Source organism: Prunus dulcis, chromosome 6, assembly GCF_902201215.1.
Source record: "Prunus dulcis chromosome 6, ALMONDv2, whole genome shotgun sequence".
NCBI classification, from domain to species: Eukaryota; Viridiplantae; Streptophyta; class Magnoliopsida; order Rosales; family Rosaceae; genus Prunus; species Prunus dulcis.
The window spans coordinates 12,594,703-12,622,477 of record NC_047655.1 but is presented as its reverse complement, the minus strand read 5'-3'; the positions used below and the strand labels follow the sequence as shown (position 1 = coordinate 12,622,477).

The window sequence follows — 27,775 nt, the reverse complement described above, 5'->3', positions numbered from 1 at the left end:
ATTGCCCAGTTTTGGATTTGAGATTCGGCCGAGTTTCGACCTCCGTGATCGGCCGTTTCCGGCCACTTTTTGGTAGGGGTGGCAATTTCGGATACGACCCGATACACGACTCGAAACCAGCACGAGAAATTAGGGGGTTCAACCCGCACGATAAAAAAACAGGTCAATTTCGGGTCAACCCGTTCTGACCCGTTTAATAAACGGGTGGGTTTCGGGTCAACCCGCTAACCCGCTATAATACCTATCTAACCCGTTTATTAAACGGGTCGTGTCAACCCGTGTACAACCCGCTAACCCACTAAAAAAATAAAGACAAATGGAGATTTCAAAACACACACAAGGGGTTTCGAACTCCTACCATCTTCATTTCTCTCAAACACCTTATCCACCATGCTACAAACAATTTTGTGATTTTATAGTATACCTTTTGATATTTATAATGTTTCTTTTTCTTTTGTGTTTTCCTTTCTTTTCGGTCTCTCTTCTCCTCTTTTTTTTCTTTTTTTTCTTTTTTTTTTCGTTCTTTCTTCTTTCTCCCTTTTTTTCTTCTTCTCTCTTTTCCTTTCCTCTTCTCTCCTTTTTTTTTTCTTCTTTCTTTTCTTTCTCTTTAGTTTTCTCTCATCTTTCTTTTCTCTTTCTTTCTTTCCTTCAATCTCCTCTCCTCTCTCTCTCTCTCTCTCTCTCTCTCTCTCTCTCTCTCTCTCTCTCTCTCTATTTTTCTTTCTTTCTTTTCCTTCTCTCTTCTCTCATCTCTCTATCTTTTTTTTTCTTTCTTTTCCTTATATTTTCTCTACTCTCTCTGTTTTTTTTAATTTAAATTTTTTCGGTTGTGGGTTTTGTAACATGCATGTTATTATTTATAAACCCGTTACACGACTCGAAACCCGCACGATAAAAGACGACCCGAACCCGACACGACACGTTTATTAAATGGGTTGGGTTCGGGTTGAGCATTCTTGACACGTTTATTATTCCGACACGACACGAACCCGACACGACACCACCCATTGCCAGCCCTACTTTTTGGGGTATGTCCAAGAACAAAAGTGGCTCCAAATGTGGTGTTATACCTAGGATAGGAGTTTGGAGCCTTGGTTTTGAGTTTTTCAGGTGAGACGTTATCGCTTTGGACACCCACCGCTGCCGGCGGGTGTGGCGGCGCGTGGGTGAGGGTAGTGCAGTGACCCTGTGTATTTTTGTGATCCTCGTGTTGTCACGAGCGCGTAGGGCTTCGCGGATCTCAATTTGGATTCCGTTTGAGCCCCGAACGGATTTTCCATATTGGGCGATTTTCGGGTTCAATACTGTCGAGCCGTTAGATCGCACTCAATTTGAGATATGTTGTTCCACATGATTTCAGGATCGTGTAGGATTCAAAGGATTGCGAATCGAAGTCCTGGATACTTTGAAATCGCGAACCCTGGGGCTAGGATTTGGAAATTAAGCGATTACGCAATTGTGGCCAATCTGACCGTCCAATTCGGGCCAAACCAGCAGGATATGGGTATTTCTCTGTGAAGGACCTTTAGGGAATCCCAGATCGGCCATTGGAGGTCGTGGACCCCACGGGATTCCGGATTAACCGGTCTGGCAGTTTATCGCTTACTGAGACCTCAGGTCTTTTAAGACCGTTTTAAATGTCTGAAATACTAAAGTGGGCATAGGATTGACTTTAAAGTGAGTGCACGCAATTCTAGGAACCGGGGGTCAGGGTTTTAATTTAATACTTTTATCGAGCAGTTTTATTAATTTAATAGTCATGGATAATCAGGCACCCGGGGCCAGACCGATCTGCAGGAGGGACCTTCAAGAGGTCCAGCTAGCTTGAACCAGAAGTGAGTGGACTGTTCTTTTATAAATGATTTTATAAATGAATTTCATTATTTGATCTTGAATAAGTTTTATGGACTATTTTTCCGAGCATGATTTGTGCAGTGAAATATCTTATTTATATGCTGCTTAGTTAATTATGCTAAAGTGATATAAAAGCAGAGTTTTGAGATTTATATCAGAGGAAATAGCAGTTAGTTTCAGATTTGCCAAAATACGGATATTTGTCAGACTTTTCTAAGGTATTTTATTTTAAACCACCATGTACCCAACTATGGTTATTACCCTCAGTTATGCAGATGTCTACGGACATCCAGTTTACCCTCAGTTTTGTCAGTGCACTTGACATTTGCCTCACGAGTTTCGGGGACGCCTGGACCGTGAGTGCCAGGATTTGCGGCTCGGATTGACTTGGTGTCCCGAGACCTGCCAGGATTTGCGGCTCGAGTTGACTTTGTGTCACCGAGACCTGCCAGGATTGCGGATCAGGCTGACTTCGGTCCCCTGAATCCTGCCAGTGCGGCTCGAGTTGACTTTGTGTCACCGAGACTTGCCAGCATATCAGGCTGACTATAGTCCCCTGAATCCTGCCAGTTTGCGGCTCGGATAGACTGTGTGTCGCCGAGACCTGCCAGGGGAATTGACGGATTTACAGAGGTACACCTAGGTGGTAGTTTAAAAGGGATTTCAGTGCTTTCATGTGAATATTGATTACAGTGATTTTATGGGAGTTTTCTCAACATTGAGCATGTTTTACATCTGCGTATATATATATATATATATATTTATGTGTATGCTTCGTATTTGAATATAGTCGAACATTCAGAATTTCATATCTATTTTTTTTATAGTGGGGGTTATTATGTTCATAAATTGTTTCGAGAACGCTATTTTTGTCCACTCACACTTTCAAATGTTTTGTGCCCCCAGGCAGTAGACGTGCATAGGAATCCACCACCGGGCCTTCTCCTAGCTCCCGCGCCACCTACAAGATGTAGGATTTTGTTGTAAAACACTTAAATTTTTGTAAATATTAGTGACTGCTCTGATATCTGGTTAGAGTTGAGAACCAGAACTGGTGGATGTTTTGTTTACTTATTCTGGCAGTTTGTGTAAATATATTTGCTCATTTGACAGGTGAAAAATTTTGGGTTTGGACAAATTACAGGGGAGACTCTGCCGAATTTTCGGTAGGAGTCTAGGGAAGTTTTAAACCGTAGTTTGTAACTGGAAGGGTAAAAAGCTCTTTTGTGCCCGACATCTGCTAGGTGTCGGACACGCACAGGGTCCGACTCGAATTCCAAAGTGGAATTAGGATCGGGTCCTGTCACTAGAGGTCTCCCTATTTTAGGAGCTAGATAGGAACCATGATTGGAGGTGGGTTTTTTCAATTCCTCCCAAAATTTTAGCTAGGAAGATGGTTTAGGCAACTCATTGTGGATGCTCTAAGAGGGAATTACTATTCTCATACATTTGAGAATTCCCTTGCCACGCAAGCACAAAAGTGGGTCTCTTATTTATCACATCATCAATTTAACATACTTTTCTCTTTTTTTCCCTCGTAAAATACCTAAAAGTTTTATAGTTCAAATTATGAGACCCTCAAGGTAAGTATTGAACTTTGACCCAAAAAAAAAATAAAGTCTTGAATGCCTCATCTTTGCAAATGACTAAATATTATTATAGTGGTTGGAGTAATTGCTCCTCTAAAAAAAGTTCTCAGTTTGAATCCTAACTTCCGTGTAGTGTGCGAGTTTAATATGTTATCGTCCATCTCAATAAAAAAAATCCTTTCAAAAAAGAAAAGCCTCATCTTTCTTACTGTTGGTCTTCCAATAACTAGAAGTCTACAAGATTTTAATTAGTGTGTATGCGTGATTGGCCGGACTCGTATACACAAGTGCGATCCACTAAGTAGCTAGGGCCAGAATAATTCCTCCCGGAAAATTGACCACCATTATATTTTACATTTCATGTCACAATCACATCAACCTGAAAGCTACATCCCAACCAAAGGTTTTTTGAAAAAAAAAAAAAGAAAAGAAAAAAAAAAGAGAAAAGGTCCAAATGTGATGCAAATCTGTAATAGTTTGAAGACAAAATTCTGACGCCGGCGAAATATATGAGTTCACATTATTAACAAATGGATAAGATTGCCTGCGGCTGCTGCTGCTGCTGAATATTGCAGTCCCACCTCTCCTGTTCTCTTCTGTTCTCACCTTCACACGTTTTGGTTTCGGTTTTGGTTTTTTCCTTCACCCAAAGCTCTGCACGTTTTTATTTTATTTATAATTATTTGAGCTGCCAAGCCGAGTGATACAGACGCCCGTCAAACTATTTTCATTTTGATTGACAGCTCAACCAATGGTCTAGGTGCCATCCATTCATTTTCGTTGCTTTTTTCAATTTCGTGCCCCAATTTTTCAATTCCATCAAATTGATTATCAGTTTGGTGCCCCAATTTTTCAATGGTGAGTTGAAATTTTTAGGTGTATTCTCGTCATACTAAAGCATTCAACAATAGTTATTTTTTCTAATTTCGCTGTGGGAGGATCATAAAGGTTTATGGATCTTCGTCTAACAAGAATATCCCTACACGATTAGTCACGTTATTGTCTTGTGACGATGTTTGATAGTTTAACGGCAGGGACACATTGATACACAATACTGTAGTTGAGATACCAAATTAATAACGCTTCATTTTTTTTTAAACACTAAGAAGATATTTCGTAATTTAACGATTATAAAGATTATCAATATTATTTCTTTAAAATTAAAAAAAGAAAGAAGTTATGCTGATCATTCGATAGAGGATTACACTTAACAAATGTTATTAGACAAATGACCAAACTTTTTTTTTTTTTTTTTCAACAGAAAATACTTATACTATTACTAATCTATTTTAAGGAGAACTTTCATGGTCACCATTCTATATACTGAATCAATTGTACCCTTGTTATTTAAAAATAAAATAAAATAAAAAATTTGAAAAAAGCTACAATCACAATAAGAGGCAAATTGTTACTTCAGGATATCTGATAAAATCGAAACAACATAAAAAAAATTAGCATAATTTGTCGTAAGAATGACACACATAGATCAAGAAATAGTGCATAAAAAAAGGGCAACAGGAGACTAACAAACTAGACTACAAATGCCCAAACCGAAATTCATATTTGCTGTGTTATGTTTTAACAGATTATACTAGAGTGGTTAAATTTGTTGATCGAATAATTTGACATGCTTAAACCGATCAAACAACTATCCCATGAACCTCAACCATATAAACTGAAACCACGTTGGGGTGGAGAAATTTCTAGAAAATCCCCAACCGTAATTCTTTTTTTTCAATTTATTAAGAAGCAACTGTCTCTTGTACAGATTGTGTATTAATTTGCTATAACTAAAGTATACTTTATTATCGCGAATTACTGCATTTATCCGAGTGATCCACAAACGACGAAAATCTCTCTTTTGTCTACCTCTATCCCGATGAGCCGAAACCAAGGCTCTTATTTTCTGTTGAGTAATAGTACGAGTAAGTCTTGAATGAGCCCCTCGAAAACCCTTTTCTGGGCTTTGAATTGAAGCAAAAACAATTTTTTTGTGCAACCCAGCGTATTCATATCTCAATTATAAGTTTCTAAACGGAACCACTTTATACTTTATGTCTTACATAGAACATATTACGCTATTCCGTACTCTATTCCAAATTTCGCAAGAAGTCATTACTAAGAGACATCTCAGTATTTAGTCATTCGAAGGTCTCTTTTATTAGTTTTAATAGCAGAAAAAATGTATTCTCTATATATCGTTTATTCCTACGAAATACCAGACGAAATAGAATGATCTTAGAAGGGATATAATGAAATTCTTTGATTGGTTCTTCCCAGAGAAATGCTCCGTTTTAGTTATTTGATCAATAGGTCGAGATGTTGTTGGTCAACAAATTAATGTGACTTCTGAAGTACAGCAATTATTAGGAAATAATTGAGTTAGAGTCAGTAAGCTATGAGTGCTCCAGGAGATGGTCTAAAAAGAGGAATGGAAGTGATTGACAACGGAGCTCCTCGAAAGTGTTCTAGTCGGGAAAGTACTCTAGGACTAATTTTCAACGTGCTTGGAGAGCCTGTTGATAATTTAGGTCCTCGTAGAATACCATACAACATCTCCTATTCATAGATCTGATCTAGGCTTGCCTTTATATAGTTAGATACAAAAATTATCCATTTTTGAAACAGGAATTAAAAGTAGTAGACCTTTTAGCCCCTTATCGCCCGCCGTGGAGGAAAAATAGGACTATTCGGGGGGCGGTGGTAAAAAAAGCTTTACTCATTATGGAATTGATCAACAACATTGCCAAAAGCTCATGGGGTGTAGGTGATATTTGGCGGAGTAGGTGAGTACTCTTCGGAAGGAAATGATCTTTACATGGAAATAAAAGAATCTAGAGTAATTAATGAACAAAATATTGCAGAATCAAAAGTGGCTCTAGTCTACGGTCAGATGAATGAACCGCCAGGAGCTCGTATGAGAGTTGGTTTAACCGCCCTAACTATGGCGGAATATTTACGAGATGTTAATGAACAAGACGTACTTCTATTTATCGACAATATCTTCTGTTTTGTCCAAGCAAGATCCGAAGTATCCACTTTATTGGGTAGAATGCCCTCCGCTGTGGGTTATCAACCCACCCTTAGTACCGAAATGGGTACTTTACAAGAAAGAATTACTTCTACCAAAGACATTTCCTGCCACAAATAAAAATTCCTCCTCAAGAAAATCTCTCATATTTCACTTTCATTCCCTCTCTGACTCAACGTGTCCACGTGGAGCGATTCTGCTGGCTGCCACGTATTTCCCACGCCCCCTTTCAGTTTTCTTCTTCGTCTTCCCAAACAGAACCATATATAATCTCTCACACCGTCATTCGATTTTTCTGCCGAAAGATTCGCTCCCTCTTATCCCGTCCGTTTCGCTCTCTCTCTCTCTCTCTCTCTCTCTCTCTCTCTCTCTCCATATCCCATTTGTAGCCCTCCCTCTCTCTCATTTTGGGTTTGGGTTCTCTAGCTTTCTGGGAAAAATATCTTCCCCACGAAATAAAATGAATCCAAAACAATCCCAATCTTCCCCGCCCCATAATCCAATCTTCGTCCCCAATTTTCTCAATTGAACCCTAATTTCACCCAATTCCATTCCCAATCCTCCTAGAACGAGCCTCCTCGGTTTTTTAACCCCCAATGACTCGGAACTCCTCGTTTGAATCGCCGCCGTCGACTCGGCCGTTACCTCGCGAGAAGCGCCGAGTCGGCGAAGTCGCCGGCGGCGCGGCAGCGGAGTGCGCAGCGGTGTGCTGCTGCTGTCCCTGCAGCGTGATGAATCTGCTGATACTGACGGTGTACAAGGTCCCAAAGGGGCTGTGCAGGAAGGCCTGGGCCAATACCAAGAAGAAGCGGCGGTGCGCTGCTCAGAAGAAGGGGCTGCTGCAGCCCAGGCCTAAAGGGCTCGCCGGCGGCGTCCTCTTCAGAGATGACATGGACGCCAATAGAGACGCCGACGACGGCGGCGATGAGAAGAAGAGCGACGCGGAATCGGAGGGCGCAGATTTGCTGGAGAAGGAGATGTGGGCCCGCTTTTACGGGGCTGGCTTTTGGAGAAGTGCTTCTCAGAGAGAATTATGATGAATGTCGTTCTTTGGGCTCTCATGTCGTTTCTTTGATGTCGTTTTTGGGTGTACATACAGTAATTGGAGATGTCGTTTTCGTGAGGCGGGATATTATGCTTCGGGAGAGATACGATTGGGTGATTGATTGTCCTAATTTGGTCTGTCAGTGTTTTGTAAATGAGTGAATCTATAAAGTCGGCAGCATCAGGACCAAAGCAAAAAAAAAAAAAAGAATATAGTTAATGGTTTTTGAGTAGTAAAACCATTGGGTGTGTGAATCGTGAATGGTAGTTTTTGCTTGGTCTTCAATGAGTTTATACTGTTCACATATTTTAACCTAAAATATTACATAATATAATGTTAAACCTGGAAACCTGGTTAATAATTTATCCATGTTGTTTATAAGCAATATAGAGAAAACTCTTGCTATGAAAATATGTTTTGGATCCCCTTCTTTTATTTCGGGAATCAAGATATTTATTTGTTTTCATTTGTTTTGAATCTTCATGTTCATTCGATTTTTTACTTTTATTTAGTATTATGTAAGTGGTTTGTAGTTCAAGCGGTTAAGAACAGTTATCTTTATTTTTTAAATTTGTTTTAAATTTCTCTCCATATTGTAAGGCAAAATGAGTTAGGGTTTGGCTATGTTTAAGCACTCTTTGCTAGAGACGTCGTCAGAAAATTCTCCTATTTAAGAGAGTACAATGGTAAAATAAAACAGCTAAACATATTCCTTTTTTAAAGAATAAAATTAATTAGTTTTCACAATAGTCTAGTGAAAGCAAGACCAACTTTGTCTATGTAAGGAATACAATATCTTTGCTCTTTTGCTTTACGATAGTAACCTAAAAAATGAGAAAATTAAAGGGGCATGTGTGTTATTGGGGAAGAATTCTTTGACAATCAAGTCAGTAAACTTGGTTGGTTAGTAACTTAGTGGAACTAAACACTATGGCTTAAAGCTTAAAGTATTCTTTACATTTGATTGTTCACGAAGAGGATATTTATAGTAGCACGTCTGAGAAAAATTTCAATCAGGATGTTCCTGCCATGTGACAATCTATTTAAAAATGGATGTGACCAAATTCTTTTTATGTGTTGAAAAAACATATATTTTTATAATTAAATTATACTGACACTCAATACTGTCATGTGAACTTACTTGTTCATATTACCAAGAATAAGATAAAACCAATTAAGACATGTCTCTCATGGTCTTAGTCGACACATGAGACGTACGGAATAGGCAAGCTCAGCCTCCCGTTTGGTTAGAGCAACTCCAACAATCAGCTGAGCCAAAGGCTAGGGGGAGAAAAAAAAAAAAAAACTCAGTTCTAGCGAGGAGCCCAAGCCCTTGTTGGGAGTGGGACCCACAAAGACGGGTTGGCTCGAAGGCCAGTTTCGGTCGAGCTCGAGCCTGAGGGCTGATGACGTCATGCACGATGTCAGCGCTGGTTGAAATTCTTTTACTATTGGTGCGTGCAACGGTAAAAAAAATTTAAACTTGCGTGCGTTGACGTTAGCCCTGCGCAAGCTCTAACGGGTAGAAGACAAGTGTCAAGCCCTGGGTGCTCCGATCTGCTTCTCCTCCTCCAATCCAACGGCAGACTTTTTTTTTTGCAATAAAATTATGAAAAAAATCGGTTTTCTAATTGGTTGAGATTGTTTTTGAAACGTTTTATCTTTGTGTTCTGAAAATGGTGAAAATGTCAACTTGATATTTTCAAAATTAAGTGTGAATATGTTTTTGGAAAATCATTTTTGGTGGCTTCAAATCTCTCCATCGAACAAAATTCTCAGCTGTTTTCAGAAAATGAAAATAGAAAACCGTCAGAAAATACTCTACAGAACGAGGCTTAAGTATTTAATAACTGTTTAAATCAACATTAATGACCATGCCACACATTTAAGGTTATTATAAAAAAATAACAATTTACAGTGAACATAAAACTCAACCATACCAAATACAAAGCAACTAACATTTGTAACATGAATGACGGGGTGGGACAACTCATTGAGACAACTGCTTCTACTAACCGTCGCAAGATGTGGGATAGAAATAGAAAGATGGGTCTCGCACCACTACAGAGAAAGAGAACAAACATGCTCAAACCGATTTCACAAAACCAAAATAAATTGGGACACAAACGAGGACTTACTGATTTTTGTTGGTTATTTAAATGAGGGCATCACATCAAATAGGAAATAGTTGGGATTGTATTGGAAATACAATTTTGTACGGAATTGGAATAGGTTTTGCACTGGAGGTCTATTTCAGCCAATACATTCTTTAGGGTTTTATTTTTATTTTTATTTTTTAGAATTGTGAAGTTTTTTTTTTTTTTTTCTTTCTAAGAGAAGTTTTGATGCGTAAACTATCTAGCCATTTGAATGAAATTTAAATGATGTTGCATGTGGAGAATAAAAGTGAAGTAGATTCTGGCAGAGAAAATCCAGGAAATCTTGATTCCCTTTTATTGTTGGCCAACAATTAGACATTCATTTTATAAACTTTACTCAACTGAATAAAATGTCCTTTTTGACCTATTGTATGATTTTGATGAAGGATTTCTTACTTTTTCATTAGGGTTATTGACAAAAATGGTCCCCTAACTATTGCTCCAGTATCATTTTGATCCACCAACTAAAATTTTCATTTCAATGGTCCTATCTTTATTTGGTATCAAAACAGTCCTACCGTTAAAAATAAAATAACAAATTTTTTAAAAGAGTAAACAAACCCAGATTTATACAAAAACACTGCCTCACATCCCAACTTTGCAACCTCCCCTAGCACACCCCTTTGTTTATTCTCCCTCACGACCTGACCACCTCATCCCCACCCACAACCCACAGCCCCTCCCCCAAGCCCAAGATTCTAATTTTGGCAAAAAATTGAGGAAATGATATCACCCAAACTCAAGAGCGAGGAACGCTGAACATAGGGATGACAAAAATCTCGACGTAGACAGGTCCCCGTCGAGTCCCCGACCCTAACGGGGGATGATTTCGAGGCCAAATGGGTATTGAGTACAGGGATCCTCGAACTTGAAAAATCCCCGACAGGTATGGAAAGGGGACGATATTGGCGTCTCCATCCCAGAACCCGACTCGAAAATATATATGTTTAAATTTAAATAAATAAATATAGTATTTATGTTTAACCCTAAGTTAACCTCCATATGCTAATTCTTCCCAATCTTCTATAGAATTTCATATTGATATGATTTTGAATAGTTGAGTTGAACTTTATAGTTAATTTGGATGTGTTGAATGATTATTTAATATGAAACTTAATGTTAAAATGTATGATAAATATTTTTTATGCAAAAAAAAAATTGGGGATTTGGGGCGTGTATGAGGGATAGTCCCCTGACGGGAACGGGGACAGGGATTCCCCGAAATCTAGTAAAATGGGAATGGGTTAGGGGATGGAGGCGAGGATGGAGAGCGGAGATAGGGATGGTATTGTCATACTCAGCCCCTACCAACCCATTGCCATCCCTAGCTGAACTCAGTCTACTTCTTTGATTTGGTTTTCAAAAATTGTGTTGGTTGCTGCTTATGTTATTGTAGATGAGAAAAAAACCAGAGGGTAGGTGGGGGAAGGGGAGAACAGAGAGCTGAGATGGGGTTAGTTTATATGGATGGGTTTACCCCTCAATTTAACCCTAAAATTGACAGACTTTGACAGTAGGAGTTGAAGGACCATTGAAATGAAAAATTTAGTTGGTGGACCAAAATGATACTGGAGCAATAATTGGGAGACTATTTCGGTCAATAACCTTTTTTTGTTATAAATAAAATAATCAAAGAGTATGAGAAGTACCACTGAATATTGTGAGTGGAATTATATGTGCTTTTATGGTGTTTACACTGACAACATTTCTTCTCAGACAGAATTCAGACACTCAGATTTCTCACTCTCTCTTATTTCCTTTCTTCTCTTTTGTTCTCCTTGGATCAGTTGTGTGATTTACAACTTAAGAGGAAGCCTATTTATAGGCAATTAGAATGGCCTCCCATGGATGCATCTTCAACATTTTCTCCCAACATCATCATTTATCCAAACATCTTTTGACTAATACCCCCTTACTTTTTAATGTGGGCTTCACTTCTTGCTTTATAACACTCCCCCTTGGAGACCATATGTCCCTGGATTGGTTGCCTCATTAAAACCTTGCTTGGAAAAACCTAGTGAGTAAAAACCTAAGAGAAGGAAAAAGAGTACAACTTTATTTGGGACATAAGGCTAATGTCAAATGCACTCATGTTGCCTCGTTAAAACCTTGCTAGGAAAAATCCGGTGGGAAAAACCCTGGTCGAAGGAAAAAGAGTACAACGCGCATTTGTCCTGTGTTAGAGGACTCTTGAATGCTCCCCCTGATTTTGCATGCTCCAACTTGATTGCTTGCAGAGTTGTCGTAATCCGATGCCATGCACTAACTTTTGGAATGTACATTTTGGCAATGATTTAGTGAAGAGATCTGCCAGGTTATCGCTTGAGCGATTTGTCTGACTTTGATTTCTTGACTCTTCTGGAGCTCATGTGTGTAGAAAAACTTTGGTGATATGTGCTTGGTCCTGTCACCCTTGATATACCCTCATGTGATCTGAGCAATACAAGCTGCATTGTCCTCATTCAGGATTGTTGGAGTGTCTGTTGCTGAGGGTAGGGCACATGTGCTTCGGATGTGATGGATCACCGACCTTAACCAAACGCATTCACGACTGGCTTCATGGAGGGCAAGTATTTCTGAGTGATTGGAAGATGTGGCCACTAGTGTTTGTTTCGTTGAGCGCCATGAGATTGCAGTTCCTCCACATGTAAATACATACCCAGTCTGTGATCGTCCTTGATGTGGATCAGAGAGATATCCTGCATCAGCATAACCAACAATACTCTGGGCGTTGGTCGATTCACTGGAATAGAATAAGCCCATGTCTATTGTCCCACGAAGGTATCGTAGAACATGTTTGATGCCGGTCCAATGTCGCCTTGTTGGAGCAGAACTGTACCTTGCTAACAGATTTACTGAAAATGATATGTCTGGTCTGGTACATTGTGCTAGGTACAATAAAGCACCTATTGCACTAAGATATGGTACTTCTGGACCAAGGACCATTTCATCATCCCCTTTTGGACGATATGGGTCTTTCTTAGTGTCAAGCGACTGAACGACCATTGGAGTGCTAAGTGGATGGGCTTTATCCATGCCAAACCGTTTCAATACTTTTTCAGTATAAGTTGATTGATGCACCAAAATTCCATTAGCACTGTGCTCAATCTGCAAGCCAAGACAATATTTTGTCTTTCCAAGGTCTTTCATCTCAAACTCACGTTTGAGATAATCAGCAGTCTTTTGAAGCTCTTCAGAAGTTCCAATTAGATTCATGTCGTCGACATATACTGCCACTATCGCAAATCCAGACTCTGATTTCTTAATAAACACACATGGGCAAATAGGATCATTTGTGTATCCTTCCTTCAATAAATACTTACTGAGACGATTGTACCACATTCGTCTAGATTGTTTTAGCCCATATAATGATCTTCTCAATTTAACTGAGAACATGCCCCGTGGTTTATTTCTGGCTGCTTCAGGCAGCCTGAATCCTTCTGGAACTTTCATGTATATATATGTATCCAATTCTCCATACAAATATGCGGTAATGACATCCATGAGTCTCATTTCAAGTTTTTCTGAAACCGCCAAACTTATTAAGTAACGGAATGTAATTGTGTCCATTACTGGAGAGTACGTTTCCACATAATCAATTCCAGGCCTTTGTGAAAAACCTTGCGCAACGAGTCGCGCTTTATACCTTGAGATCTCATTTTTCTCATTGTGCTTTCTTGTAAATACCCACTTGTAACCTACAGGGTTCACATTGGGTGGAGTTGGAACAATATGTCCAAAAACACTCCTTTTTTTCAAAGAATTTAATTCTGCCTGGATTGCATCTTTCCACTTAGGCCAATCTTGCCTCTGTGTACATTCATCAATAGAGCACGGCTCAATATCATCATCTTTTATGATCTCAGCAGCCACTGAGAATGCAAATATATCATCGATGATCATCTCGTTTCTATTCCACAATTCATCAGTGGACGTATAATTTATGGAGATTTCTTGACTTTCAGGTACAGTTGCCACTCCAGGGGCACTTGTCTCACCAATGACGTTTTCCTTTTTAGGAAGTACCTGTCCCTCTTTGGGGGCATTTGAATTATGAATTGTGGGCTCTCTATTTATTTCATTTGGATTCATTTTGTCCATCAACTTCCTCTTTCGAGGAACTGAATCCTTTGAGCCTAGTGGTCTGCCACGCTTTAGGCGTGCAGCAGATGAACCATTTGCTGGCACATTGCTTTGTCCATTATGGACATCAATCCGTGCGGGTGCATTTGCAGCTGGGATATGAGATTTCGTCACCTTTGCTGCATCATTAAATGCATCTGGCATCTGATTTGCAATACTTTGGAGGGGAACGATCCTTCTCACTTCGTTTTCGCATTGAGCAGTATGAGGATCGAGATGAGACAATGTGGGTACATTCCATGATAATTCATGTCGTTTTTCAGGAATGAGTTTGCCTTGTTCTTTAGACACAGATTTTTATCCCCCTAATGGTGGGAAGATTGTCTCATCAAAATCACAATCCGCAAATCGTGCGGTAAAAATATCACCCGTTAGGGGTTCCAAGTATCTGATGATAGATGGTGAATCAAAACCAACATAAATTCCCAATCTGCGTTGAGGGCCCATCTTAGTACGTTGCGTTGGTGCAATAGGCACATATACCGCACACCCAAAAATTCTTAAATGTGAAATGTTTGGTTGATTTCCCAATACGAGTTGTATTGGAGAATATTGATTGTTGGCGACGAGCCTCAATCGCACAAGTGATGCTGCATGTAAAATGGCATATCCCCAAGCAGAAACTGGCAACTTTGTTTTCATTAGCAAAGTGCGTGCTATCAACTGAAGACGCTTAATTAAAGCTTCTGCCAAGCCATTTTGAGTATGCACATGGGGAACAGGATGTTCAATGTCAATGCCTAGTGACATGCAGTAGTCATCAAAAGTCTGAGATGTAAATTCACCAGCATTATCGAGTCTGATTGACTTAATGGGATAATCTGGGAATTGGGCTCGTAATTTAATTATTTGAGCCAAAAGCCTAGCAAATGCCATATTCCGAGTAGATAAAAGACAAACATGTGACCATCGGGTAGATGCTTCCACCAAGACCATAAAGTACCGAAATGGTCCACATGGGGGATGAATAGGTCCACAAATGTCCCCTTGAATTCTCTGCAAAAATGATGGAGACTCAACATCAACCTTTGGTTGTGATGGTTTGATCACCAACTTCCCTTGTGAACAAGCTTGGCAAAAGATGTCACTTGATAACATAATGTGTTTAGTCAACAAGGGATGTCCTTTAGAGTTGGTGATGATCCTGCGCATCATGGTGGATCCAGGATGACCCAACCTGTCATGCCAAAGCTTAAAAGCATTTGAGTCAATGGACTCTTGGTCCATGACACTATGTGCCTCAATTGTCCGTATGGTTGTATAATACAACCCTGATGAGAGCGCACAAAGCTTCTCCAGTATACGCTTTTGGGTATCACTAGAGGTAATGCAAAGATATTCCATGTTTTCCTCTTTCTTTGTTTCAACATGGTAGCCATTCAAACGTATATCTTTGAAACTCAACAGATTCCTTCTAGAGTTAGATGAATACAAAGCATCTGGAATGGACAATATTGTTCCATTTGGTAACATAATTTGGGCTATTCCTGAGCCTTCAATCAGATCTGCATGACCTGATATGGTTGTTACCTTTGCTTTTGTAAGCATTAATTTTGAGAAATACTTCCGATCTTGAAGGATCGTATGAGTAGTCGCGCTGTCTGCGAGACAAATATCTTTGCCATAGCCTTTGTTTTGAGGGCATCCATAATTTACATCCATGCCTTCAAATAAGTAAAATAAGCTGAATCAAAAAGAAGAAAACATTGCCACTTTTATTGGATTGAAATGAAAATTAAACAACACTTCAGCTAATACAAATAGTACATTAAGAAATTTAATCTAATTCGGACCCATAAGCTTCATTCCCTCTTTCAGTAACAAAATCAGAAACATCCAAATGTGTCTTGTTTAGCTGACGCGATATTTCTGATGAGCCATCTGTGGCTGGCGGAGCATGATCAATGTAATTTATCTCCACTTTCCTGTTCTTAAGTGAAGCTTGATAGAGATCCGCCAAATGCTTGGGCGTACGACATGCGCGCACCCAATGTCCCTTTGCACCACATCTGTGACAAGTGCTTTCAACATTTCTAGGCACATGGCTCGTCTGTGCCTTTCCCTTATTACGGGATGCATTTTTGCCATTCGTGGATGGACCGCTCCTTGGACCTAAACCCTCTGAACGAGCACCACGATCTTTTCTGCTTCCTTGCCAGTGGCCACGCTTGCCCCCTCGCCCACGTTTGTGGATACTGCCACGAGATGAAGTGGCATTCACTTCCTGAGATGCAGCATTTATTTTAGGAAGTGGTGCTGAGCCCGTTGGGCGAGATTGGTGATTCTTTAATAAGAGCTCATTATTCTGCTCAGCTAACAAGAGGCAAGATACAAGTTCCGAGTACTTCTTGAAACCGCTATGTCTGTATTGCTGCTGAAGGAGGACATTTGAAGCATGAAAAGTGCTCAGAGTTTTTTTCGAGCATATCCTCCTTAGATATATTTTCACCACATAGCCTCATCAATGAGGTAATTCTGTGCATAGCAGAGTTATACTCGGACACTGACTTGAAATCTTGAAATCTCAAGTGAGTCCATTCGTATCTAGCTCTTGGGAGAGTCACCATCCTCTGGTGATCGTATCTTTCACCTAGAGCTTTCCATAGAACCAACGGTTCATCAACCACCACATATTCGCTCTTCAGCGCTTCATGGATGTGGCGGCGAAGAAAGATCATGGCCTTCACATTCTCTTCAGGCGAAGCATCATTCTCATCTACAATTGTTTGTCCGAGGCCATTGGCTCGTAGATGAATTTTGGCATCCAGGACCCATGATAAATAGTTGTCCCCGGAAAGGTCCAAGGCAACAAACTCTAGTTTTGCCAAATTTGCCATCCAAAACTTTAGGCTCGAGATCTGGGACATTAAGCCACTTATTAATAGGAATTTCAGGCCCTCATTATTCAGGTATATTAATTGATGATAAAAATAAAGTGCTATGAATTTGCTGGTATGGACGATAAACCCGCACCATACTTTAAATAAAATTAAATGTGCGGTAAAGTAAATTCATAAAGTAAATTGATTGTTGTATGGACGTTAATCCCGCACCATACCTTAAATAAAATTAAATGTGCTGTAAAGTAAATTCATAAAGTAAATTGCTTGTTGTATGGACGTTAATTCCGCACCATACTTTAAATAAAAGTAAATATGCGGTAAAGTAAATTCATAAAGTATGAGAGTTAATTCCATATCATACTTTTAATAAAAGTAAATGTGCGGATAAATAAATTCATAAAGTATGAGGGTTAATTCCACATCATACTTTTAATAAAAGTAAATGTGCGGTAAAGTAAATTCATAAAGTATGAGGGTTAATTCCACATCATACTTTAAGTAAGAGTAAATGTGCTTGTATGGGCACTAATTCTGCTCCATACTTTTTAAATAAAAGTAAAGGCAGTTGTGTGGACGATAAACCCGCGCCACACCTTTAAATAAATATTGCCGTATGGGTAATAAACCTACTCCATACCATAAATAAAATAAATGTGGGGATAAAAACCTCCACCTAATATATATGAAGTGCATAATATATCATATATTGTGGGCAATATAACTACGCCACTATTCAAGATATAATAGATGGGTTTTAAGATCACACCATCATTTTATTACGATAATTTGTGTTACAACGCGATGGGTAATAAAAATTACACCACCATAAAATAACAGGATGGGGTATAAAACCGCACCATTCCAAATTACGTTACAAAGAAGTAAATTAAACAAGCATGGATGAAACAACATAAAAATTTTGAGAACACAAAAAAGAAAGTTTGCATGTCGTTGTAGTAGTAAAGTGAGAAGAGACATATGACAGAGAAATAACCACATAGTGTTGAGCTGGGAAAAATTTAGAAATAGAAAGGAGAGACTATCGTGCTGATAACATGTTATAAAATAAAATAATCAAAGAGTATGAGAAGTACCACTAAATATTGTGAGTGAAATTATATTTGCTTTTATGGTGTTTACACTAACAAGATTTCTTCTCAGACAAAATTCAGACACTCAGATTTCTCACTCTCTCTTCTTTTTTTTCTTCTCTTTTCTTCTCTTTTCTTCTCTTTTCTTCTCTTTGGATCAGTTGTGTGTTTTACAACTTAAGAGGAAGCCTATTTATAGGCAATTAGAATGGCCTCCCGTGGATGCATCTTCAACATTTTCTCTGAACATCATAATTTCATCTTTTGACTAATACCCCCTTACTTTCTTCATGTGGGCTTCACTTCTTACTTCATAACATTTTCATTATTATTTATGATAATAATATCTAACACTCATTCAGGGTATGCAAAAATCTAGTGTCAAAGTGAAAATAATCCTTTCCTAAATTAGTGTGAGAAAAAAAAAATCCTCCAATAAATTTCTTGGTGTTGGTCCTATATCCTATCATAAATTACAAAATTCTTAAATTTACAAAAGAAAACAAGCAATTTCTTAAATATTTTGGACTGACGGCCAAAAAGATGATTAAAAAAAAGACAGAACGGCGGGTAAAATGAGTTAGAAGAAAGAATCGTCAATCAGATTCGGTGAGAAGGCCACGTGTCAGCTGTTTGGTGACGCATGGTCTCCCTCGTAGACCGTAGACCGAGCTAAGGTTCGCTACTCTGCGGCACTCAAGTCTTCGCTCATAAAAGTAAACAAAGCCAAAACTTCACCGAAAGGAAAACAAATTTGCAGACCAAACTCTGCTCTCTCTCTCTCTCTCTCTCTAGGGCCCTTCGCTCTTTACTCTGTTCCATAATCGTTACCCAATTTCAACTCTATCTCTGCAAACTGATCGAAGATCGATTTTTTGTTGGCAGTATTCCAAGTCACTTAATTTTCATGGAGGTAATATCTTTACCCATTTCATATTTTGCGATTTTACTGTTTGGTTGCTCAGAAATTCATTTCCATTGGTAAGAAAATATGGGATTCTCACATATTGTGATATTACAAAGGGATTTCCCCTTAATTTCCTTTAGTCTTGTCTCAGTTGTGAGTTCTTACAGCAAGTATGAGTTCCCTCGCCCTTTTCTTAAAAGAAAACGTTACATATGCTAAATACAATGTTTAAATTTTAATTCACTCTTGATTTTCTAATTGGTGATTGTTGATTATGGAGTTTATATAAATTTTATTTATTTAGTTATTTTTTCAATGGACTTGAATTCCTTAACTCTGAATTCAAGGGTAGGAGTCTATTTGTTATATATTTTAAATTCTGAGGACTGTTAATTTGACTTTATGGATTTTGATCTGTTTATGTTGGTGTGTTATTTGTGGTTCTTATTGTTGGCCTGCAATTCCTTGTGTTGCAATACAAAGTAAAACAAACAATATACTTCGTATTTATTTGATGATGTACATAAATTTGAAACTCCATGGGTTTGGATCACATTAATGCTTCACCTTTTTTTTTCCTGCTTCTTTTTCTCTAAGGAGAGAAAAAATGCTTTGTGGAGGTGTAAAAATTATATCTACTAAGCTTATAAGATTGCTTTACAGGTTCCAGGAATGGAAGAGACCAACAAATCTGAGGCCCACTTGACATCAGCAGCAGCTTTTGTGGAGGGTGGAATCCAGGAAGCCTGTGATGATGCTTGCAGTATATGCCTTGAGGCCTTCTGTGACAGTGATCCTTCTACGGTACATATAAATCTTTCAGGCGATATTATTATTTCTTATAGGGTTTCCTATGTAACCAAGTCTCATTTCTATATGCAGCTGACCGGTTGCAAGCATGAATTTCATCTTCAATGCATTCTTGAGTGGTATTTTCTGATATCCAGTTATTAGTATTTTCATGTTAATTTGCCTTTGTATTTTATTTATTTATTATTGATATGATAGTTAGATCATCTTTTTCTTGTTCATGAAATGACTATAAACGTTTAGCTCGGGATTATAAGGTAGCCAAATAATGGGAAAATGAGAATAGGTTAACTGATGGAAATAGCGACTAGATCAAGTTGTATCATAATGTTTTAAGCTGTTAGGCCAATCTCACTCTAGTTCCATATCTTTACTAATAGAGACTGCTGTGTAATAAGTAATTGGACCAATCTTATATTTTGTCTTCCTTCTAATTTATCAAACAAAGTGACGGAAAACTCAACCTGATCGAATTTCGTGAAATGTACAGAAGATGATGTTCTAGGAAACCAAAATATTCAGCTTATGAACTGATATTCACTTGTTGGTTAGTTTTGAATTCATGTACCAATATGCATTGTGGGTTTAATGAAATTTAAGAATGAGATCTAGTTATAAGGTTTTTAACTGAAGCAGTCAGAATGACACATATTCATTATAATAGTCAAGCTTGTGTCTGTTAACGACATGTACTCATATATGACTAATGGTGAGCATCTCAGTTTTGCACTATCAGCTTCGTGTCATAACTGACGTGTATAATAATGATGAACGCATAATTTAACCTGTATCCTAGCTTCTATAAGTTTATGTTTACTATGTTATGTTTGCTTACCTGCCTCAAACAACTTTTCTGTCATATCTTGAAGTTCGTCTCCTTTCCTACATGATTTATGAACTTTCAGGTTGCCTAGGAACAAATGAACCTTTCTTTCAGTTATTTTGATTATCCAGATAGATATGATTAAACTTTTATCTGTTATCAAAGGGTTAAATAAGTGAGGTTTAGTCCCTTCCTGGATGTTTTTGTTTAAGTTTGAGTGACGCCTGATATTTAGTCACCTTTTCTCAACCTGTTTCCATGTCTGATGCTTGTTTTCTGTACGATTCAGTTTTTATTAAGATTTCTTTAGGAATCTTTTATGTCATGTTGCAATCCCCTTAGCAGTTAAAACAGAATCTAACAAAGTTTTCACAACAAGATGAGAGTCATGTTAAACCTCATTATAAAAAGTATAATAGTTTATATTGAAGAATATTGAAAATTTTCATAAGTATACTTGTTTGAAATTTAGTTTTAATCTTGTAGGTGTCAGAGAAGCTCCCAATGCCCTATGTGCTGGCAACCCATCAGCTTGAAGGATCCCACCAGGTTTGGAGTTTGATTTCTGGTCTTGATATTCTTTTGATTCATACTACTAATACACAATGATAAGTTCTTCATTTTGTTTTTGTTTGCAGCCAGGAACTTCTAGAGGGAGTAGAACGGGAGAGAAGTAATAGGTCTAATCCACCTCGAAATACCACAATATTTCATCATCCAACTCTTGGAGATTTTGAATTGCAACATGTTTGTATTCTGCTTTTTTTTATTTCTCGTCAATAATTAAATATGGTATATATGTATCAGAACAGGTGGATCTTATTCAAATGATTTTATTTTTGTCCTTTAGTTACCTGTGGGTGTAAATGATGCTGAACTTGAAGAACGTATAATCCAGCACTTAGCTGCGGCTGCTGCAATGGGTCGGGCACGCCACATTGCCAGAAGGGAGGGCCAAAGGAATAGGTCATCAACTCAAGGGCGCCCACAGTTCCTGGTCTTCTCCACCCATCCTAATGCGCATCCTGCTGCTTCTTCCTCCCCTGATCAGATGGGAGAAGGTGAACCAGCTCCTTCAATTTCAGTACCTTTTCCTTCGCCGCCTCTGAATACGGGAGAAGAATCTTCTCAAGTGACCACTCCAGTACCTTCTTCTCAATCTGGTCCTGTTTCTGCCTTGGCGTCTGGAACTAGTGTTCCGGCTCCCAATCAACATGGATCTTCCATTAGCAATAGGTACTAGATTCTTCAGCTTAATTCTCAGGGTATATGTTGGTGCATAAAATCCCATCCTTGTATCTTTTTTTTCCGCTGTTAATTGACTACCACGTTATTATCATATCCTTTAGTGGGTCGCCTAGTCAGTCATCCCCGAGTACCCAAGATAGAGCTGGGCCATCAGACTTGCAATCATTTTCAGAATCTCTGAAGACTCGATTTAATGCAGTGTCAACGAGGTATAAATGTACTTTAATCTTACTAATTTCTTATACTGACTCTGAATGAGATATATTTTTTTTTCCTTAAAATCCTTATCGTTTCTTAAACGTAACACGTATTTGTTTCACATTTTCTATTAGATACAAAGAGTCAATTTCAAAGAGCACAAGAGGTTGGAAGGAGAGATTGTTCTCTCGTAACGCTGCCATGGCAGATCTTGGTTCTGAAGTTAAAAGAGAAGTTAATGCCAGCTTTGCAACTGTATCACGCATGATGGAGCGTCTGGAAACGAGAGACAATAGCAGAATTAATGATCCTTGTGTGTCAAATAGTTTAAATAGTTCGATTCCTCAATCAGACAATCAGCAGACATCAGAAAATGGTGGTGAAAATTCTTTAAACGACCACAATAAACCAGCTGTGTGCGCTGCAGGTTCTAGCTCAAATTAGGCATTATACAACAACTGCATCACCTGAAAGCATTTCCTTTTATACAGTAAGTTATGTGTTGTATTGTTTATGCATTCAAGAACCCGATATGTGAATTTTGTATGTTCCTTTTCTCTCAATCCACTTGGATACCTTTTTTGTTTACATTCTAGTTTTTCCTTGTAATACTTGCATTTCTTATATATATATGTTTTATTTTATTTTATTTCTGATTTTGGGTCTCCGTATTTCTGCATGATTCCTTTGTCTTAGTCTTATATTGATAGAATGTTTCTAGTGCTTATTTGGATGAAATTTACTGGTATTTCAGTAGTTCGTTGGTTTTTTAAGGTTTTTTTCTTTGTACTGTGGCTTCATATTTTTACATTTTGGTAGAGGAAGAAACTAGGCATGGAATTCTTGGGAGTTCAGTTTTGTGCTTGAGGGAGGCAAAAAGCTTATTTATGATCTTATTTGCATTCTGTACATGCCTGGGTGTGTGAACTGTTTTCCTTGGAAGAAGCTGCACTAATGATGTTCCTGCAAATAGGAGCATTTGCTCTCCAAGTATCCTGGTAGGACAAAATTTGCTTCATTGCTAGCTCTCGTAGCCAAATGCAGAACCTTGGGTTTGCATCTCAGGCTGAAGAATTTTATGTTACTGAAGCTTAGATATCCTACATTGTTAATGTAGCCGAAGGCACGACTGTGCAACTGTGCATGAGTGTCGGAAATTGCTATTTAGGTTGATATCCTAAATTGTCAATCTTGCTAAGAATAAGGATGCAGCAGCTACTGTTATCTGGAAGCGTCAAGAAAAACAATTTAAGGTTTAATAAGGTTCCAAGTATCAAGAGCTAAAACATCAGTCTTGTAGAGCTGGGGTGTTCATAAATTGGAGGTTTAGTTTGTAAGTAGTTACCTGATTTGGAGATGGTAGTTTGTCACGTGTTTAGTACAATTTTTCCTGTCTTCGAGCAGAATCGTGTTTATATATTCTGGATGACATAGGTTTGGGCAGTGTCTTTGTTTATATACAGAAATTCTCCTATACGGACGTCTGTACGATATTATCGTGTGGACACCACGTATTTTCTATTACCGCTCCCAATTTTCCTTCCTGCATGATAATAACGGACAAACGGATGAGAGCTTCTATTGAGGGATACCTAAAACAATCTTATTTGAGGGACACTCTTGTAGGGGCCACTTTATATTGTGTTTCACTAATCTAAACTGTCTATTTAAATAGACGGTTTGGATCGGTTTTTTTTTTTTTTTTTTTTGGTGATACCCTAAAAGGCATCCCTCAATAAAATTATTTGAGGGATCCCTCAATGTTAGGGGACTGTATATATATACAATGTATGGTGAGCCTTACAAGGATGTCCCTCAAATAATTTATTTGAGGGATACCTTGATAGAAGCTCACGGTGTATATATATTAATTGTTGCAATGGTTCTTGAATTATATCCGAGTTACATTTTCATCCTTGCTCTCTAAAAATAGCTACAATTATTTTCCAATTAGATATCTCGTTGCACCACTCATATTTTTTGTAAATTTTGTTTGTTGTTTCGTCAAAATTGATAACATGCCATCCACGTGATGTATTTTTAAGGGCAAATAAGACTTTTACACAGCGATCACCCTCAGCACCTTGAAGGCCCCCTCTTCTTCCACCCTAAGCCGCCACAAACTCCAGCACATCAACTATCTCTCTCTGGCCATATGCCTAGTGTCATCTTCCTCTTGCTCCTTTCTATTGAGGATTCCCTTAAATAATTTTATTTGAGCGACACCTAGGCCTCATCATTTGGCAGCGGGCTCATAGGCCGATGGGGGCCTGCCCGGCCCATCCAAAAAAAGCCCGACTTGCCTTGGGCCGGGCTAGGCTTGGGCTTGGGTGTCTGAAGTTCGACCCGGCCCATAGGCCCAGCCCGATTAAGCCCAAGAAAGTCCGGCCCGACCCGCCCACAAAAACCCGGCTCGTTAGGCCTGCATACATATAATTATGTATAAATAAGAGTTTAGGTTTAAGATTATATCACTTAAATCACATATATAATTTGTTTCATTTCATTTACTTTTCTTTACTCATTCCTAGTTTATAATTAGATGATTAGCATATTAATTTGTGTCAATTATTAATTCAACAATTATATATATATATATATATATATATATATAAGATGAACAACATATCACATCACCAAATATAATCATATCACGAAACATAATCGTATCACCAAATATAATCATGCTTTTCTTGAACACATCACCAAATATTTGCATACTTATTCATACCATCCTTTAAAAAAAATATTTTTTTGATACTTATTATTTTTTAAAATTATTTCTTAAAACGTATTACGATCTAATTATGTAATAACCTAAAAAATAATACTTGATTTTATTATTTTTGTGGAAAATCTTATAAGCTGTGTGACTTTATTGGGTGTTTTATGAATTTGGTTTGAAGTGAAAATATTGGAATTAAGTGAGTTTAATCTCAAATTTGGGCTAAAATGCCTTTATGATTAAGTTTATGATTTTTTTTGAATGAAGTAGGGCTCGTTGGGCTTAACCAGGCCCGGTCCGATGGGCTTTCTCAAGCCCGGCTCATGGGTCGGGCTTGGGCTTTGAATTTTCTAAAAAAACCCTGCCCGACCTGGCCCGATATTTTCTCTCTCCTCTTTAAAGCCCAGCCTAAGCCCATTAAATTTGGACCGGGTTAGCTAGGCTCGGCCCATTGACGAGCCCTAGTGACACTGACAGGACCCGACCCAATTTTCGCTTTGGAATTCGAGTCGAATCCTGTGCGTGTCCGACATCTGGCGAATGTCGGGCACAAAAGACCTTTTTACCCTTCTCGTCTTAAATTCTTCTCAGATTTTCCTTAGACTTCTGCCGAAATTTCGGCAGAGTCTCCCCTGTATTTTGACCAATCCCAAAAAAATTTCACCTATTAAACAATCAATAAATTCACACCAACTGCCAGAATATCTCAAATAACCAATTTTAACTCTAGTTTCTCAGTTTCAACTAGATATCAGAGCATTTTTCTAAGTTTTTTAGGGTTTCAAGGGTTTTCTAGGAAACTCTACCTTACGTGGTGGCGCGGAAACTTTGAATGGCCCGGTGGTGGATCCCGTGCACTTCTACGACCTGGGGGCGAAAAACAGGTTGAAAAATGTGAGTGGACAAAAGTAAGGTTCTTAGAAACAACTTTATAACCATAATAACTCCCATTGTAAAAATAGTTCAATGAAACTAAGTACGTATTCTCCGTTTAAAGCATATTAAACTCAAGGCATTCTATATAAATCATATTCAAGCTCGAAAAGTTTCGCACAAAAGCACTGAAATCAAAGCTTGCATAAAACACTGAAATCAAACTTGTATAAAAGCTCTATACTCAAACCTTGCATAACTGAACAAATATATAAAGGTATCAATGCCTGAAAAATCAGAGAAGCTGATATAAAATAACTGAAAATCATAATTAAATAAAGAAACTCAAAATCCTTTGAAAATACCACATATTTGTACCCCTGTCATATCCGTCAATTCCCCTGGCAGGTCTCAGGTGCCACGCAGTCTACCCGAGCCACAAACTGGCGAAATCAGGGGACTATGATCAGCCTGATCTGCCGGCAGGTCCTCGATGACACCAAGTCAGCTCGAGTCGCTCAGGCAGGATGCAGGGGACCGTAGTCAGCCTGATCCGCAATCCTGGCAGGTCTCGGGGACACAGAGTCAGCCGAGCCGCAATCCTGGCAGGTCTCGGGACACCAAGTCTGCCGAGCCGCAAATCCTGGCACTCACGGTCCGAGCGTCCCCGAAACTCGTGAGGCAAAGTCAAGTGCACTGACTGAACTGTAAACAGACTGGATGTCCGTAGACATCGGTCCGTCTGAGGGTAATCACCAAATAAAAATGGGTACGTGGTGGTTTTGAAATAAATTTCTTTAGAAAAATATCTGATTAACAACTGTAAAGCTCAAATTGTGCTGCTGTCTCATCTGATTCCAACCACAAACTCTGTTTCTATAACTGGTAAATAAGCAGCACAGACTTATAGAACTATTACTGTACTAATAATGTTCGGAACCATAATAAAACTTACTCAAGATCAAATAAAGAAATTTATTCAAATAAACTCATTTATATAAACTTATTTATATAAAATCAATATAAAATCACTTATGAAATCTTATTTATAGAAATCCTCTATATAACTCATTTATATAAAATCATTCATGAAAGAAAGTTCACTCACAGATGGTCCGAGCTAATTTGACCCTTCGAAGGTCCCGGCTGCGGGTCGACCGGACCTCTGATGCCTGATTATCCATAAATAATAAATCAATAAACTGCTGAATAAAAGAATTAAATTAAACACCCTGCCCCCGGCTCCTAGAAATACGTGCATTCATTTTAGAGTTACTCTTATGCCCATATCAGCTTTTTAGTCAATTATTCCGGCCTTAAAAGACTCGAAGCCTTATTAAGCGATAAACTGCCAGATCGGCCGATCCGGGACCCCACGGGTCCACGGCCTCCGATGGCCAATCTGGGCTTCTCTAAATGTTCCTCATAGAGAAGGAACCATGTTCCGTGAATTTGGTCCGAAACGGACGGTCGGATTAGCCAAAATCGCGTTATCGCTTAAAATCCAAACCCTAGCCCCAGGGTTCGCGATTCCAGAGTATCCGGGACTCCGATTTGCAATCCGCCAAATCCTACACGATCCTGACATCATGTAGACCGACATATCCGAAATTCAGCGCGATCCAACGATTTGACGACACTGCACCCACGGATCGCGCGATATGGAAAATCCGTTCGGGGCTCAAACGGACTCCAAATTCAGATCCGTGAAATCCTACGCGCTCGTGACGACACGAGGGTCACTAATCTGTACAGAATTACTTCACTACCCTCGCCCACGCGTCCCAGCACGCGCGGTCAGATTTGGGTGTCGTGAGCGATTCCGGGTGGCCGAAAAATCTCGGAACCAAGACTCCAAACTCCTATCCTAGGTAAAACACCCCATTTGGAGTCACTTTGGTTCTTGGATAAACCCCAAAAAGTGACCCGAAATAGTAGTTTTTGACGGCCGAAGTTTCGGCCAGAATTCAAGTCGAAAATTGATCGCTTTAGAGCTAAAATCGATCGAAACCCATACATCCATCAGCTAGAACACGAAAAATAGCTGAGAAACCATACCTTACTCGATCGATTTGGTGGAGAATTGAAGGAGAAATTCGAGCTGGAAGTTCGAACACGAAAGTCGGCAACAATGGCAGATTCCGGCGAGATTCCGACGCCCCCGCGGCTGGTGTTGGTCGGAAAAGAACGGCGGGTGTGTCACGATTCCAACGGTACCCATGGAGGAGATCAAGACCGCTTGTGGTAGCCGGGGCAACGACTTAAGGGGCGGAGGTCGCGGGCGGGGTGGCTTCGGGAGAAGAGAGAGGGAACTGGCGGGGGAGAGGAGAGAGAGAAATAAAAATATGACTTTTTGACCAAATTACCGTTTTGCCCTTCGCGGTTTTTAGACCATAACTTCTTCGTTACAGCTCCGATTCGGGTCTACTCCGTGTC

General features: G+C 38.9%; 3 protein-coding genes across 5 annotated transcripts; 2 read left to right on the top strand and 1 right to left on the bottom strand.

Moving 5' to 3' along the window:
- Positions 1 to 657: 657 nt before the first annotated feature.
- On the top strand, positions 658 to 22,390 carry LOC117630901 (E3 ubiquitin-protein ligase RHF2A). Of its 3 annotated transcripts, XM_034363750.1 has the most exons (9): positions 658 to 677; positions 18,527 to 18,668; positions 19,326 to 19,466; positions 19,545 to 19,591; positions 20,782 to 20,844; positions 20,934 to 21,042; positions 21,146 to 21,531; positions 21,645 to 21,752; positions 21,876 to 22,390. In XM_034363750.1, the coding sequence occupies exons 2-9, from the start codon at positions 18,663 to 18,665 to the stop codon at positions 22,183 to 22,185; spliced, it is 1,170 nt and encodes a 389-aa protein (XP_034219641.1). In that variant the 5' UTR covers positions 658 to 677; positions 18,527 to 18,662; the 3' UTR covers positions 22,186 to 22,390. The 3 variants fall into 3 exon arrangements, with proteins under 3 accessions (XP_034219641.1, XP_034219639.1, XP_034219640.1); XM_034363748.1 differs by lacking the exon at positions 658 to 677 and having other exon boundaries at positions 18,485 to 18,668; XM_034363749.1 differs by lacking the exons at positions 658 to 677; positions 19,545 to 19,591 and having other exon boundaries at positions 18,485 to 18,668.
- LOC117630902 lies at positions 6,831 to 7,888 on the top strand. Its single transcript, XM_034363751.1, has one exon. It carries the CDS (start codon positions 7,071 to 7,073, stop codon positions 7,509 to 7,511), a length of 441 nt encoding a protein of 146 aa, XP_034219642.1. The 5' UTR covers positions 6,831 to 7,070; the 3' UTR covers positions 7,512 to 7,888.
- LOC117630295 lies at positions 15,599 to 16,658 on the bottom strand. The gene is made up of 2 exons (XM_034363038.1): positions 16,330 to 16,658; positions 15,599 to 16,184 (listed from the first exon to the last, which is right to left on the bottom strand). Exons 1-2 carry the CDS (start codon positions 16,656 to 16,658, stop codon positions 15,599 to 15,601), a joined length of 915 nt encoding a protein of 304 aa, XP_034218929.1.
- Positions 22,391 to 27,775: the final 5,385 nt, after the last annotated feature.